This window comes from Mus caroli, unplaced genomic scaffold (assembly GCF_978045245.1).
Source record: "Mus caroli unplaced genomic scaffold, Mus_caroli_1 scaffold_20, whole genome shotgun sequence".
Lineage (NCBI taxonomy): Eukaryota > Metazoa > Chordata > Mammalia > Rodentia > Muridae > Mus > Mus caroli.
Genome location: NW_028227275.1, coordinates 13,729,575 through 13,744,747, shown reverse-complemented (window position 1 = coordinate 13,744,747; position 15,173 = coordinate 13,729,575). Strand labels below are relative to the sequence as shown.

The window sequence follows — 15,173 nt, the reverse complement described above, 5'->3', positions numbered from 1 at the left end:
GCGTCTAGGAAATTATTCCACGGAGAAACCCAGAACAAGTGCACAGATATCCGCATCTAGGATAATGCTGCTCACTGAAGTAGGTGCTTTGAAAATGGGAACAACGTAATCCCAGCACTCGGGAGGCAGAGGAAGGCGGATTTCTGAGTTCAGTTCGAGGCCAGCCTGGTCTACAAAGTGAGCTCCAGGACAGCCAGGGCTACACAGAGAAACCCTGTCTCGAAAAACCAAAAAAAAAAAAAGAAAAAAGAAAAGAAAATGGGAACAACGGAAATGTTTACAAATATGTAGTTGTTTAAATAACTTGTAATAATATAATATTTGATATATGAGATTAACATGTTATGATGAGGACCTAGGCCCTCACTGTTGAAAGACACAGGCCTCTCCGTAAAACACAAATCCCATATACCTTCTAAATCTTACATGTATAAAAATTGAACAGTATACTTCAACAGAAATTATTTTAAGACACTAAATGCTAGTAGTAGAATCTTTTGAAGTATGGACGAAGCAGCCTCCATTCAATGTGAACATTAACTGCCAGGAAAATTTCAAAAACAAAGAGAGACAGGGTCTAACTCTACATCTGGCTTGGACTCACTACATAGCCCTGGCTGGCCTCAATCTTGCAGGAATCCTTTGCCTCTGCGGTGCGAGTGTGGGGATTATAGGCCGGAACCATCTGGCTGGAGGTGTTTATATTGGAAGCAAGACTAGTAGCAATGAGCAAACCCTTGACCCTTGTTCTAGGGGACATGAGGTTGTCCTGGTCTAACCCAGCATCTTTAGGATCACGAGAACCCAAGCTGCCACCTGGGCTCTGTGTGCTACGGACACTGCCACCAGACACTGACTTCTCTGCCTCTCCTGGCAGATGGTGTAGCAGGTCCTGAGGCCTGCCGTTGAGTGACCGAGGAGACCCATTAGAAAGCCATGCCACATCCTTCCCTAGCGTGACACTAGGAGTCAGTGTGGGCGGAAACACACAGTCGACACCTGCAGTGAGTCAGGGAGAGCTGTGCTGGGCCTGCAGACAGCAGGAGGTAAGTGGCTCCTTGCTTCAGCTGGCCACACAAGCACTGAAGGGCAGGACGCCTTTCTGCTCTTAATTGCTTCCACACAGCTGCCTTCCTGCAGCCCACAGATGTGTCATGCTCTCACGACAACCCACTTGGAGGGAAGTCTTCTTAGGGAAGAGCCAAACACATCATCTTAAATGTTTCCACAGTGGGAAAGCGAGCTACACGAAGCCCATTTATGTCACGAGGCAGAACAGACCCAATTCTAGGGCCAGAACTGGAATCCCCAACTGTCTCTTATTTGATCTGAAAACATTAACTCCAGATGACTGGGGTTGGGAGCCTGGAGAAAGTAGGGGATGAGGGAGACAAAAGCTATTTTGAGCTCTCTGCCGACAGCAGTGCACGCTGGGGCCAGCTCGCAGTCAAATGGACTCATAAGCCTCTCTCAACACCACCCTGAGAAAGCCGAGTGAGTCACACTTTCCTCACCTGCAAAATGGAAATAGTTGTACATTTTCTACTAATAGTATTTCCATAACTATTTCTAAACAAAATGGGGGAGAATAACGTGGAGTGATAAATGTAAAAAGTGCTTTGTAACTGAAAGCCACGATTATGTCATCACCAGGGCATGGAGAGTAGTAGTGTATTCCGTATTGTACTACACGCAACGCGCTTGCCCACAGCTGGGCATGCTGAAGGAGCGCTGGGCATGCTTGCTGAGACGTTGGAGAAAACCAAGACCAACGTCTTTGGTAAGATAAAGGAAAGAGCCAGGAGAGGGATATCTGGCAAGATTTAAAACACACACACACACACACACACACACACACACACAGAGAGAGAGAGAGAGGGAGAGAGAGAGAGAGAGAGAGAGAGAGAGAGAGAGAGAGAGAGAGAGAACACGCAGAGGGAGAGATCTCATCTCCAGCATGTTCTTTATAAGCAAAGGGACAATCACCTTCAGGAAATAGGTCGAGGTGGAGATGCAGTGATCCTGACAGTGTCAACCAAATGTTCTTGGACATAAAGGTCAACTCCTACCTTTCCCCCGACACAGCAAGAAAGCACACTGCAGACAACACCACACACATGATGATGTCAGTCAGAGTAAAGGTCTGTAGTTCAGTGGTAACCCCCTCCCCCCAACGTCTATCCCGGTTTCTCCCCCACAGTCTTGGAGCTGCTCCACTCATGTGGACAAACCAAGATGCTTGCATTAGCGTCGGAGAGACTGCTCAGCGTCGGGAGCCTTTACTGCTCTCCAGGGGAGCCAAGTTCGGTCCCAGCACCCACACTGGGTGGCTCACAGCCGCTTAGAACTCTAACTCCAGGGGACCTGACACCCTCTTCTTGCCTCCTTGGGCACCTGGACTCACAGGCCCATAACCACACACTGGAAAAAGCAAGACTCACCATACTAAAGCCCATCCCAGCAATTGTCTGGTGTCTAAAATACGGAGGCTCTGTGCTTGGTTTTCAACACAAGAGACAGGCAAGTCTGATAACGGATATTTACACCTTAAGTAACAAACTGTTTTTTTTCTTTTTCCTCTCCCCTAACTGCTCTGGATATAAATCTTTTAAAATGATTGTTATCTAAATACCTCTATTTTTACATTTACGGGGCCTCTTTTCAAAGGGATCGCAGTAACCACTCACTCCAGTCCTTGGCTCTGCACGGCTGTGTGGCAGGTGTCAGGTGTCTCCCCTGACCATCGGTGACCCTACACGGCTGCATTTCAATTCTTCCACGGTCCCCCCCCAATTCCCCCCCAGCAGTGCCTCACCTCACCCATCCGTGTCATTCTTACCTGTGGCCTCCTTTGCTTCAAGCAGACACAGGACTCCACCAGCTTCTCAAGAGAGCGCTTGTTTTTTTGGTTTTTTGTTTTTGTTTTTTTTGTGTGTGTGTGTGTTTGTGTGGCCCTGGATGCTCACAAGCATGAGGGCTGCTGAAAACTCAACTTGCATCTGAGTGGGGACAGTTTCAGAGGATCGCTCTTACCTCCGTAGCTGTAGAAAGTCTCTCTTTCTCTCACGCTGATGACAGCTCCCATGATATCTACCCGTCTTATTGGATGCCCGTTGTAAAAATATGTACCTAAAAATCAAGAGGAAGCAGATCATACGACACAACCACATTTGCTTGCATTAAATAAATGTCCCTCGGGCATAAGGTGTCACAAGTCACTGGTGAGCTGTGTGTTCAAAATCCAGCCTTAAGAGTCAGTTCTATACCTTGCAGTAGTGACGCACGCCTTTAATCCCAGCACTTGGGAGGCAGAGGCAGAGGCAGGCAGATTTCTCAGTTCGAGGCCAGCCTGGTCTACGAAGTGAGTTCCAAGACAGCCAGGGCTACACAGTGAAACCCTGTCTCAAAAAACCAAAAAAAAAAAAAGATACACACATTGCCCACTGGGGCCAGCTGACTGCCGCTCAAGCACTTTTTAAAACCCTGTTTGCAAAGCCCAGGCTACGTGGATGCCAGAGGTAAGTTTCTGCCAGTGGGGAAATCCGATGTGGGGGGGGGGGGGAGGCTGCCACTGGCGCACAGAGAGTTTTCTTTTTCATATGTGAAAACAGTTGTGGGGCTTTTTAGAAGCCATCAGCTCCTAATTCCACTTTCATTCCCAGGACTTCCTGGCTGCCTGCTTCAGAGCTTCTTACCCAGACTCCATATCCCACTGAGGCTCCTGGGTCAGCTTCTGCCATCAACTTAGATCAACACATGGGTTCCCAAGTAGTAGTCTCTCTGCCTTCAGCCCCCTGCCGCACCTGCAGTCTTTATCTTCAGATGCGAAGGATATATATATATATATATATATATATATATATATATGTGTGTGTGTGTGTGTGTGTATACGTATATATATATATATATATACTTTCATTTTTTATTTATTCTACTTTGAGAGCAATACATTATTTTTTTTTAAATATTATTGCTTATTTGTATGGATGTGGATGAGAAGACGGTGTCACATTCCACGGAGCTGAAGTTAGAGGCAGTGGGGTTATCAGTTACCCAACTGGGCACTGGGAACCAAATTTGGGTTCTCTGAAAGAACAGCACTCAAATACTAAGCCATCTCTCTAGCCCCATCGTAATATCTTTCAAATAGCCTTTTCCTTTGTAAATAAATATGGATTGTAAACTAAGAAGCCATGATTACTTCAGGCATTTGGCCACTCTTTTTTTTTTTCTTTTTTTTTTTAATCAGCGCAGCTGGTCAGACCTCTGAATTTCAATCCATTAGGAGACAGCGGCCTGAATTTTCACACTGACCGCTGCTGATGGATTGATGGACGGTTCTCACAGAGGGAGATAGGAGAGCGGGTGTGGCTTGCAGAGAAAAGCACAGTGAACGGCTCTGAGCCGGTCCCTCTCTTGTGGGCAGGTGGACTTCTAAGGAGGAGCTGGTAGATGGGAGATTATCCTTAGGGCAACCTAGGAGGCCAGAAGCTGATGATGGCAAGGTCCCCTGAGGGAGGGAGCCCAGGACACAGTGTTACCCCTGAATGACAGCTGCTCCTATTCACCAACACACAGGCTGACTGGGTATGACAAGGATCTACAGTCAACAGCTGAAACGTTATGAGCCTGAAGATGGGGCGAGGGGTCTAAACAAATCTGTTCCCAAAGGCAGAAAGAAGACTGAACTAACACATAAGCCAGTGTCCCTGAGTCCGACAAACCGCATCTGAATACATTCTCACTTGACAACGCACTATCCCTCCTTGAAAAGGATTAAACGTGGACCTCACGAATGTGTGTCTTGGGAATTAACAATGGCCCACTTTCAAGAGCAGTCACTTGAGGCTGCAAGAAAATCCTTCCAGTCCCAAAGGACTCAGCAGAAGTCAATCTTGAAAACATCACAGAACAATAGAGAACTACAGAAACAAACAAGCAACAGATGGTTTGAATTGGGGGGCCAGTGGGGTGGGGGTGGGGAACTCTGAGGAAACTGGCTGAGGAAGAAATGCACCACTTAAAAACACAGAAGAAACTTCTCTGGGCATATTAAGACACAAACCACAGGGTAAGAAGCCAGGCCTCGAGATGATGGCTTACAACACTGCAAAAGAGAACCACTTCCTTCTACCACAGCGAGCTGCTCTTCTGGAGCCCAAGGGTGCAGCTCTGTCCATGGAGGAAGTAATGATCCAACAGACAAGCTAACAGCAAGCCCATGGGCCAGCCTTTCCCACAGAGCCCACTGCAGCCTAGGATATCCCGGGTATGTGGGTTTCCCTATGCTCAGAGCCTAAGAAAAGGAAGCCACCCTGTAAAGGGCGTAAAGAGCCAAGGTGCACTCACTGGTAAGTGGATATTAGCCCAAAAGCTCGGAAGACCCAAGATGCAATTCACAGGCCACATGAAGCTCAAGAAGGAAAACCAAAGTGTGGATGCTTTGGTCCTTCTTAGAAGGGGGATAGAAAATACTCGTGGGAGGAGACAAAGTGTGGAGGAGACTGAAGGAAAGGCCATCCAGAGACTGCCCCACCTGGGGATCCATCCCATAATAGTCACCAAACCCAGACACTATTGTGGATGCCAAGAAGTGCTTGCTGACAGGAGCCTGATATGGCTGTCTCCTGAGAGGCTCTACCAGGGCCTGACAAATACAGAGGCGGATGCTCATAGTCAACCGTTGGACTGAGCTCAGGGTCCCCCAATGGAGGAGCTAGAGAAAGGACTGAAGGAGTTGAAGGGGTTTGCAACCCCATAGGAAGAACAACAATATCAACCAACCAGAGCTCCTAGGGACTAAACCACCAATCAAAGAGCACACATGGAGGGACCTAGAGCTCCAGCCACATATGTAGCAGAGGATGGCCTTGTTGGATATCAATGGGAAGAGAGGCCCTTGGTCCTGTGAAGGCTTGATGCCCCACTGTAGGAGAATGCCAGGGCAGCGAGGTGGGAGTAGATGATTGGGGGAGCACCCTCACAGAAGCAGGGGAGGGGGGATGGGATAGGGGGTTTCGGGGGTTTATGTGTGGGGGCAGCCAGGAAAGGGGATAACATTTAAAATATAAATAAAGAAAATCATATTCAATTTTAAAAAAATAAAGTTTTATCTTTGCAAAAAATTAATTAATTTTAAAAATCCATACACATTAAATAAAAATAAAGTAAAATTAAAAAAAAAAAAGAGCCAAGGTCATTGGCAAATTTGACTCAGATTTTAAGCTGTTGATGAACATCCACAACCCCAGGAAGATATTTCTGTTTTCCTTCCTTAAATAGTACTTTTAAGGGCTGGAGAGATGGCTCAGGGGTTAAAAGCACTAGCCGTTCTTCCAGAAGACCTGAGTTCAATTCCTAGCACCCACACAGTAGCTCCAGTTCCAGGGGAATCCCACACCCTCTTCTGGCCTCTGAGGGTACTGCACGCTTATGATGTGCAGCCATACATGCAGGCAAAACTCCTCTATACATAAAAACAAAATAAAATAATTAAAAATAGTACTTTTAAAGAGATCCATCTCAAGAAACAAGATCAAAAACCATTCAGATCCAGGCTGGTCTACATGGTGAGTAACTGCATGGTGGTCAGCTAGGGCTACCTAGAGAAATCCTATCTTCAGGGAAGGTATCCTGCACATAGATGCAAAGTTTTTAAAGCATAAGACAATGAATAAGCAAACCAATAAACCACGCAACTAAATACCACAGACTTCACATTTCTACCAGTAAAACCCAAAGGTCAGGTGTATGGAGATGGCGTTTTACAAGGCAAGCCAAGCAGTACCCAGCCAGCTAAAATTTCACCGGTTTAGGGCCGACTCTCCACTGAGATGGCCCCTTTTCAGCTTCCAGACTCCAGCGTTGCTGGGATCTTCTGCCTGGCCTGTTACACTGCTGTTTATGTGACTCCTGCAGCTTTGATACTTAGCCAGAACGCAGGAACGGGCCATACTTAATGATTACAATTTATAAGAAAGGGAACAAATCAATAGGCTACATAAAGTGCAGAGGAAGGTGTGGAGGGCTCCATCGTGAGACTCGGGGACATATCACCCTCTGACACAGTACACTTAACTAACCAGGTCAGCTCATGCAAGGCTCAGCATCGTGGCTTTTCATGGGTTTCATGGTGTAGGCATGATGGATTCACTGGTCATATGGCCTCACCCTCCAAGATCAGGTGGATAGGGTCTCTCTTTGATTCCCAACCCTCAATTAATTGGGTATAGATAGGTCCATTCTGATAACATGTTCCATTACGATAAACTAAGGTGTGGTCCCCACCTCCGGTTACAAAGAAATTCCAAAGATTGAGAGACTATTGCCCAGGGCCAAGTTCAACCGGCAAGCACATTCATTACAGGGCACATTTTGTCTTCTGTAGTTGTTAACCTCTATTTTCGTTTGTTTGTTTGTTTGTCTGTTTCAGATACTCTGGCATTAAAAATTTCTAAGTTTTATGGAGTCACAAGTATCTTGTTTGGTTTTGTTTGTTTGGTTGGTTTTTGTTTTGTTGTTTTCTGGCCTTGAGCTGACGGAGATCTCCCGGCTTCTGCAGCCTGTCAAACCCTGGGATTACAGGCAGACATCATCACATCTCTCTTGTCTTGTTTTGAGAGCCGAGGTGTCACGTAGACCAGGCTGGCCTTGGATGTGGCTGAGAATGGAAGACCCTGAAGTTCTGATCTGTTTCCACCTCCTGAGCGCTGGGATTACAGCTGAGTAATCCACATCTGGCTCACGAGAATTCTCTTTATGGTGACCTAAGACAGAAGCCCAAGCCAAAAAAAACAAAAAAACAAAAAAAACAAAAACAAAAACAAAAACCTAGAGTAATGGGGTTTCCTACGCTGCATAAGAATAAGATGTTAGCTTCATCCATGAGATTTCCTCTTACAAATGAACATCTGAGACAGTCTCCCCAGAGAGGAAAAGGACCACAGGGCTGGGTCTCACTACATTTAACACATCATCACATCCTTTGGCCCACAGGGATGGGCCCTGGGACTTGCTTGCTTCCTTACTCACAGATCTTTGAAGGAAGACTGGCATTTGGTGTGAATTAATTTCCTCCCAAGGAGATGAGCTATAAAGAACACCAGATAATTCTGGAAAATTCTGGAGGAGGCTGGCTGCCTTCCAAGTGAAGGGGGAAAAAAAATCCACAGACTAAGTTCAACAGTTGGTAGGGAAGAAAGGTGTAGGAAAAGACTTCTGTACAAACGGCTTTAGAAGGTCATACAAGCACATAAAATAGACCACATAAACCTCTTTTCATTCAAAATGGGAATATTTGAGAGCCTGACTTTTTTTTTTTTTTTTTTTGACTCAAAGCTTGTTATTCAGAAGGTCCCTGAATGGAAACGTCACAAAATTGCAAGGGGTTTAACCAAAGTTCTCACAAAACACAGTAAACTCCCAGAGGACTACCCACAGCCACCTGAATTATTCCAATCTATATATTTGTTAAACTTTCAGGTGTGATAATCATATCTCCAGCAACCAATACTTTAATTTTAAAAATTGTGGCTGGGGAGATGGTTCAGTTAGTAAAACACCCGTGGCACACACAGAGTGGCCGAAATTCTGACCACCGGCCCCCACTGAAAAGCCCAGCTTGTCTGCATGTACTTGTAACCCTATATGGGACCAAGCAGACATGAAAAGATCTTTCAAGCTCATTGGCCAGCCAGCCTTCCTGAACTGATAGCCTCCAATGTTAGCAAAACACCTTGCCTTAAAAAATAAAGGTGAGCCCAGTGTGGTGAGGTGCACCTTTAATCCCAGCACTTGGGGAGGCAGAGGCAAGTGTTCGAGGCCAGCATGGTCTACAATGAGTTTTAGGACAGCCAGGGTTACACAGAGAAACTTTATCTCAACTTGCACACCCCTCCTCCTCGCCTGCCCCATAAGGTGAAGGGCTGGAGAAATGGCTCAATGGTTAAGAGCACTGGCTGCTCTTCCAGAGGACCAGGATTCAATTCCCAGAACCCATTTGGTAGCTTAAAACCATCTGTAATCCCAGTTCTGGGGAACCCCTCTTTTGCCCTCTGAGGACACCTCCACAGACATAGTCCACAACAAAACATCCAGACACACAAAATAAAAAATATGTAAAAAACAAAATTTAGAAAGTGAAAAATCGGGCTGGAGAGATGACTCAGCAGTTAAGAGCACCAACTGCTCTTCCAAAGGTCCTGAGTTCTAATCCCAGCAACCACATAATGGCTCACAACCATCTGGACAGCTACAGTGTACTCATATACATAAAATAAATAAATAAATCTTTAAAAAAAAAAGTAAAAAATCGAGTAAGACACCTAAAGGTGCATACATGAGACTCCCATGAACATGTACTAGTATATACACATGTGCTATACACACATGTGCTAAACAACGCTTTACAGTTTCCACTGGAGTTTCTCAAGGGCCCACCTACTGCAAGCAGATGTCATAACTCACGGATAAGCTAGGTGACGTCCTTCCTCCCAGGAGTTTCTATTACTTCACGATTAACTCAAACTAAAACCAACCCCCACACATTTACTGAGAGGACACGGACACTTTGCAGAAAGTGAGTCACATAACCAGAAAGGTAAGTCCCACATTAAGACTTAAGCCTGCCTCATCCACTCAAAAGCAGGCTCCCAAAAGGAATCAAGGTATTTTAAAGTATAGAATATTTTAAGCATATGTGGTTTTAGTTATGTATTTTATTGAGAAAAGGTCTTATGTAGCCCAGGCTGGCTTTGAACCCTTCATCGTCTCTATTTCCATCATCCGAGTGTTGGAATCTGGTTATGTACAGGTTAGGAGGAGCTCAATGCAGAGCTCAAAGTTTGATCAACTTCAAATTTTTAGGTTGTCTTTAATTTGCACAAAAATCACAGTAATAAACTCTTTCCAAGTTGAGGCTAGATAACTTTCAGACAGGGCTCTTCAGATGCCCTAAGCCCAGAGGCTTTCTGTATCTTTGAGGGTCAAGGTGCACAGGGCGCCCGTTAGGCTGACAGGCCACATACCTGGCACTTGTTGGGACTCCTTCATCTCCAGGATATCCTTGATGTAGAGTTTTGCAAAGGCTAGAAACACAGGATCCAGACCCCAAAAGAGGGGCGGGATCTCCTCTTCCCTTGGACTGGATTCACACTCCATCAAGAGGCAGGGTTGTGGCATCTGCTAACCCAGAGCCAAGGCTCTAGAAAAGACACAAAAATAAGGTTTCAGGGTGTTTAATATAGGTAAGGGTCACCCAGAAGTCTTAGGAGGGTAAAACAGGGGTTCAGGACCCTGTCAAACTTCATGCCTAGCGGATGGCAAAGTCCTTCTTGTATGAGGCTCCTTCTGACGAAATACCAACTGAGAATCAGTTAAACACCAAATTTTCTTTTCAGACGTGGTCTCAGATAGCCCCCGGCTGATCTTAATCTAGCTATGTAGTTGAGGATGGCTTTGAACTAGTGATCCTCCAGTACTGGGATTACTGGCATGTCCCATCAGACCTGGTTTATACAGTGCTGGGGATGGAACGCAGGGCTTCATGCAAGGTTTCGTGCAAGCTAGGCAAGTGCTCTCCAACAACTGAGCTACATCCCCTAAATACTAATTCTCCACTTTGAGGATAACCATACACACAGGCGTACCCCAAAGGAGTTTTAACGAGTGAATCCGGAGAGTAGTGGAGGGAGAGTCCCTGTGGCCGTGGACTTTGGGGCCCTGGAGGTGTGTCTATCCACGCTTCGACCTTTCACCTTCTGGGAAGAGCGGAGGAAAGGAAAAAGAGGCAGAAATCAGAGCAGTTTACAGCCTCTCCTGAAGCAGGAGCAGCCAGCCAAGATTGCCGAACCAGTTCCGGTTGCGAAAAGGAAGCGAGCACACTCCTGCCGGCGTATTTCCTTCCCGCCACCCGCGCCTAGCTACCACCAGCCACTCCCGCTGAGGCCACGCCCCCGACGTCCGCCTCAAGGCCACGCCTACCCCACGTATCGGTTCTGCCCACGCCGTCTTTCCGGTCTACACCCTGCGCAGGCTCTTCGGGGGCTCTCCTAATCTGGGAGATTCCGGAGCCAACCCGGGAATTCCCGCTGCTCAAATCCCGCCTTCCATGTCACATTTGTCACTCCGATTCCCTCAGACGGTTCCAGGAAATTGGGACGGGATCAAACTTAATGTTCTTTTTTAAAAGTAGGGCAGGGGGTTGTCTTGACTGATTAAAGCAACAAACAACGAAATTAGGCAAGGGGGTATTTTACTGTTTCTTCACAGCTGGTAATGATCGCCTGACATCGTAGGGATGCTGTAGTCTCGCTTGCAGATGCTCTGATCTAAACCTGAGGCCCCCGAGTGAATGAGAGGCCTTGTCTCTAACAGAAACCACCCCTATGAGGTTTCCTCCAGGATGTTGTACCTTTAACTCTTGAGAGACTGACAATTCTTGTAAACCATGGCCACCTCCTTGGAGCCCTGTCTCCAGTGTCTCCACCCATATAAATAAAGTTTTTCCCTACTCACAGGGACTCACACGCCTAGAGAGGGCAGGTTACTCACTCCAGCAGCAAAAGAGGCAGCAGGCCAAAGAGATCATTGCTAAACTATCAGAGAAGGGCTGGGATGGAAACTGGGTGTCATTAGAACCATGGCTTTCAGTTACTGCCCTGGCCACAGAAGGAGCAGACAGTGTCTCCCAGACTCTGTGGCACAGAATGGCTTCTCCCGTGGAGTTTAAGATCTGTGTAAGCCCAATCCCTCTCTACTAGAAGAGGTTCTCCCTCAAGGAAACATAGTAGGACGAATGCTTCCAGTTCACTTGTCAGGTAGAGATAGACAGGTTGGGTGACATTCTCAGGACTGCATACATCTGCGCTAGGGTGGAGTCCAAGGACCAGTCTCTGCTGTCCTCAGAAGTTGAGGTATTTTCAGAAATGACGCTCAGAGCTCTCAGGGCTAGAGCTCTGGGACTCTGGGTTTACTGCCAACCTGGGGGAGGGCCACGCCTTGTGGTATAAATAGAAGCAGACTCCCCTGATGTCATCTTTTGCAGTGATGGAGGACTCTTTAGAGGGGAGTGTGCCTCTTGATCCGAGTCCCGGACCTGAGGTGTAGGTGGTGAGGAAGCTGAGGGTGAGCTGTAGAATTCCAGATTGAGGGGTTTGCATGGAGCTTTGTAAAGATCTCAGCCTCCCTCCTGTAGAACTCCCAGACTCCAAGCCTTCCTGGACGATCCTGAAATCTTCAACCCCGCAGGACCAGCACAACACCCTACAACATTCAAGGCCGATCGATATTTTAAAAGTCAATGCTAGAAGCGCTTTCTTTTGGCAACTTGGTGCTAAATAACAAATAGACTTTTTTTTTTGACAGATTGTATCATTCTTTCCTGAAAGCTAAGATTCCAGCAAATTCTTCGGAAAACAGCAAGTTTGAACTGTATGTCTTAAATAGGCAAACAAATATGCTTTGTGAGCTCCATCTTTACAAAGAGAACAGCGTTTTCCTCTACCTGCCCATGATTTTCTTTTTGAAGTTTAGAATTGTTCAAGATTGCCCTCCTGATCAGACCTTAATCGGGCTCCTCGATCCTCAACTAGGCAACCTTGGTCTATAAAGATCTGAGCAAACGCTGACAGAGTTTATAACAGCCGCTCGGCACATTCCTGGACCTAGTTCCTCGTGAAGTGCCCAAGAGAACTCCAGCCTGCAGAAGAATTGTTTGCTATAGCAAACACCCAACCACAGGGAGCCATCCCCCAGCCTCTGGGGGAGGGGCGGAGCCTGAATACCATAGGGAACAGTTAAGATCCTTAGATTAGTTTCACAGGGGTTAAACTCCCTACACACGTCCTCAAATTCTCACTTCACTGACTGCTCAAGCCCTGACTCCATTCCAAGGTCTCTACTCCCCTCATTTTTTCTTTTAAAAATTCCCACTGATTCAACCCCACTTGTTTCTTCTTGTGGATGGTTACTGAATATAATCTGTTTTCACTGTTTTAGCTAATGTCAAGCTGTGTTTAGCTTTGATATAATAATGACAACTTGCCCAGAGAGCATCTTCATTTCATTAGTATCCTCTGAGCTCTGTGTGTGTGTAGGAAAACTAAGATGTCACTGGGGTGAAAGAATGATGCATGTGATCAGTTAAACAATAAACCAAGGGCTAGGGTGTAACTCAACGGTAGAATGTTTCTCTAGCTGCTAGAGTCTAGCACGTGCACAGTTCTGGGTTAAATACCCAGCACTGAAAAAAAATAATCAAAAACAAAAACAACAAAAAATAAAAACAAGCAAGAGGCCGACAGTGTGTGACCTGGGTTATAGCTACTCTATGAGTCATGGGAGATTAATGGAGGGGGCTCATTAAATGAGATAATGCAGTATAGTCACGGCTACCATTAAATGAAATGATGAGGTCTAGTACCAGCCAGAACAAAGCAAGCACAGTTACAGATGAACTATTGTTTGGATTCACTGAGGATGTGGAATTCAAACTAGGTATAAAAAAAAAAAAAAAAAGCTGGGCGTGGTGGCGCACGCCTTTAGTCCCAGCACTCGGGAGGCAGAGGCAGGCGGATTTCTGAGTTCGAGGCCAGCCTGGTCTACAGAGTGAGTTCCAAGACAGTCAGGGTTATACAGAGAAACCCTGTCTCGAAAACAAACAAACAAACAAACAAACAAAGGAGGAGCTAACCATTCCTTTATGAAGCATATTTCCAAAGCTCCTGTCAAGCCGTATCCTGGATACAGGGAAGGAGGGAGACAAGATGTGAGAGGGGGTGAGATGGGTCCTCAGGGAGATTCTGTTCCATGAGAGGACAGAGAAACAATGGACAAAGGAAAGTGAATAAAACGACAACTGTCACTGTTCTGGAGGACATAAGAAGCGCTATGTTTGTGTCTCATGTATGGGATTTGTTCTCATCAGATGAGATGATGACCGAGATCTGGGGCTAAGGAGTCAGGGGCACCAAGTACTAAGGAGAGATCGTGAGCCAGAAGTGGTGGAGCAGGCCTTTCATTCCAACACTCAGGAGGCAGAGCCAGCCTGGTCTACAAAGTGAGTTTCAGGACAGCCAGGTCCTCTCTTGAAAAAAAAAGAAAGAAAGGAAGAAAAAGAAAAGAAAATAGAAAAGATCGTTCTGGGCGGTAGTCAAGACAAGCATGGCGTCTCGGGGCACAGCCTTAAAGTAGTTCTGTGTTCTAGGAACAGTAAGGCGGGGGTGGCGTGGGGGGCACTGTGCAAGAGGAGGCAGGCAGAAAGCAAGTCCAAATGAACTGGTAGGTCATGAACAAGACAGGTTCCTGGGCAAGCCAACCCAACAGCCTTGGTGCAGAAGGCAGTGAGGTCAGGATTCGAGCAAGGTTCTGTTTTGTTTTTGTTTTTTTCCAGACTGGGTTTCTCTGTGTAGCTCTGGCTGTCCTGGAACTCACTTTGTAGACCAGGCTGGCCTCGAACTCAGAAATCTGCCTGCCTCTGCCTCCCGAGTGCTGGGATTAAAGGCGTGCGCCACCACTGCCCGGCTTTGAGCAAGGTTCTGAAAGCTTGAATAGATGTCCAGCTTAACACCCCAGAAATGATGCGAAGGAGCTGCTTTAGACCAGGGCAATGATTTAACCAATCAAAATAGTGGGGCAACTGAGAACTGAGTCGTTGAGGGTCCTTGCCACCAAGCCTGACAACCTGAGTTCAGTCTTCAGGATCCAAACGGAAGTTGACCTTTGACTTGTGAATGTATGCCCCACCTTTTCCTAAATAATAAATAAATAAATGTAAAACAACAATAACAAATGAATTATAGGTCTACCTGCCGTATATGTCATATCTCAAAAATATGTAAAAAAAAAAAAGTGTTCTCTACTCAATGAACTGCATCAATCCTGAAAATTGTATTTTAGGGATATTGACCAATTGATGGTCAAGGAGTTAAAATAAGATATTCGGGACCTCTTTCAGTGGTCTTCATCTATGTCACCTGTTTTTCCCTTACATAATTCTGTCCTGTGGGCTATGAGTTCTCTTTCTCTCCTTCCCTCCTCCTTCCTTCTCTCCTCTTCCTCTTTCCCCTTCCTTCGACTTCCTTCTTCCTCTTCTCCCTTTCTCCGTCTCCCTTCCTCCCCGTCCTCTCTCTCTCCTTCCTTTTCTCTTCCTCCCTCCCTCCCTCCCTCCCTCCCTC

General features: G+C 46.3%; 1 protein-coding gene across 1 annotated transcript in view; it reads right to left on the bottom strand.

Moving 5' to 3' along the window:
* Stn1 (STN1 subunit of CST complex) overlaps positions 1-10,937 on the bottom strand; it is a 36,799-nt gene extending 25,862 nt beyond the window's left edge. The window contains exons 1-3 of the mRNA XM_021151891.3: positions 10,647-10,937; positions 10,026-10,201; positions 3,034-3,129 (exon numbers count right to left, since the gene is read on the bottom strand). Of these exons, the coding sequence (XP_021007550.1) occupies positions 3,034-3,129; positions 10,026-10,179 (250 nt within the window). The 5' untranslated portion in view covers positions 10,180-10,201; positions 10,647-10,937. The remainder of the gene's footprint in view (positions 1-3,033; positions 3,130-10,025; positions 10,202-10,646) is intronic.
* Positions 10,938-15,173: the final 4,236 nt, after the last annotated feature.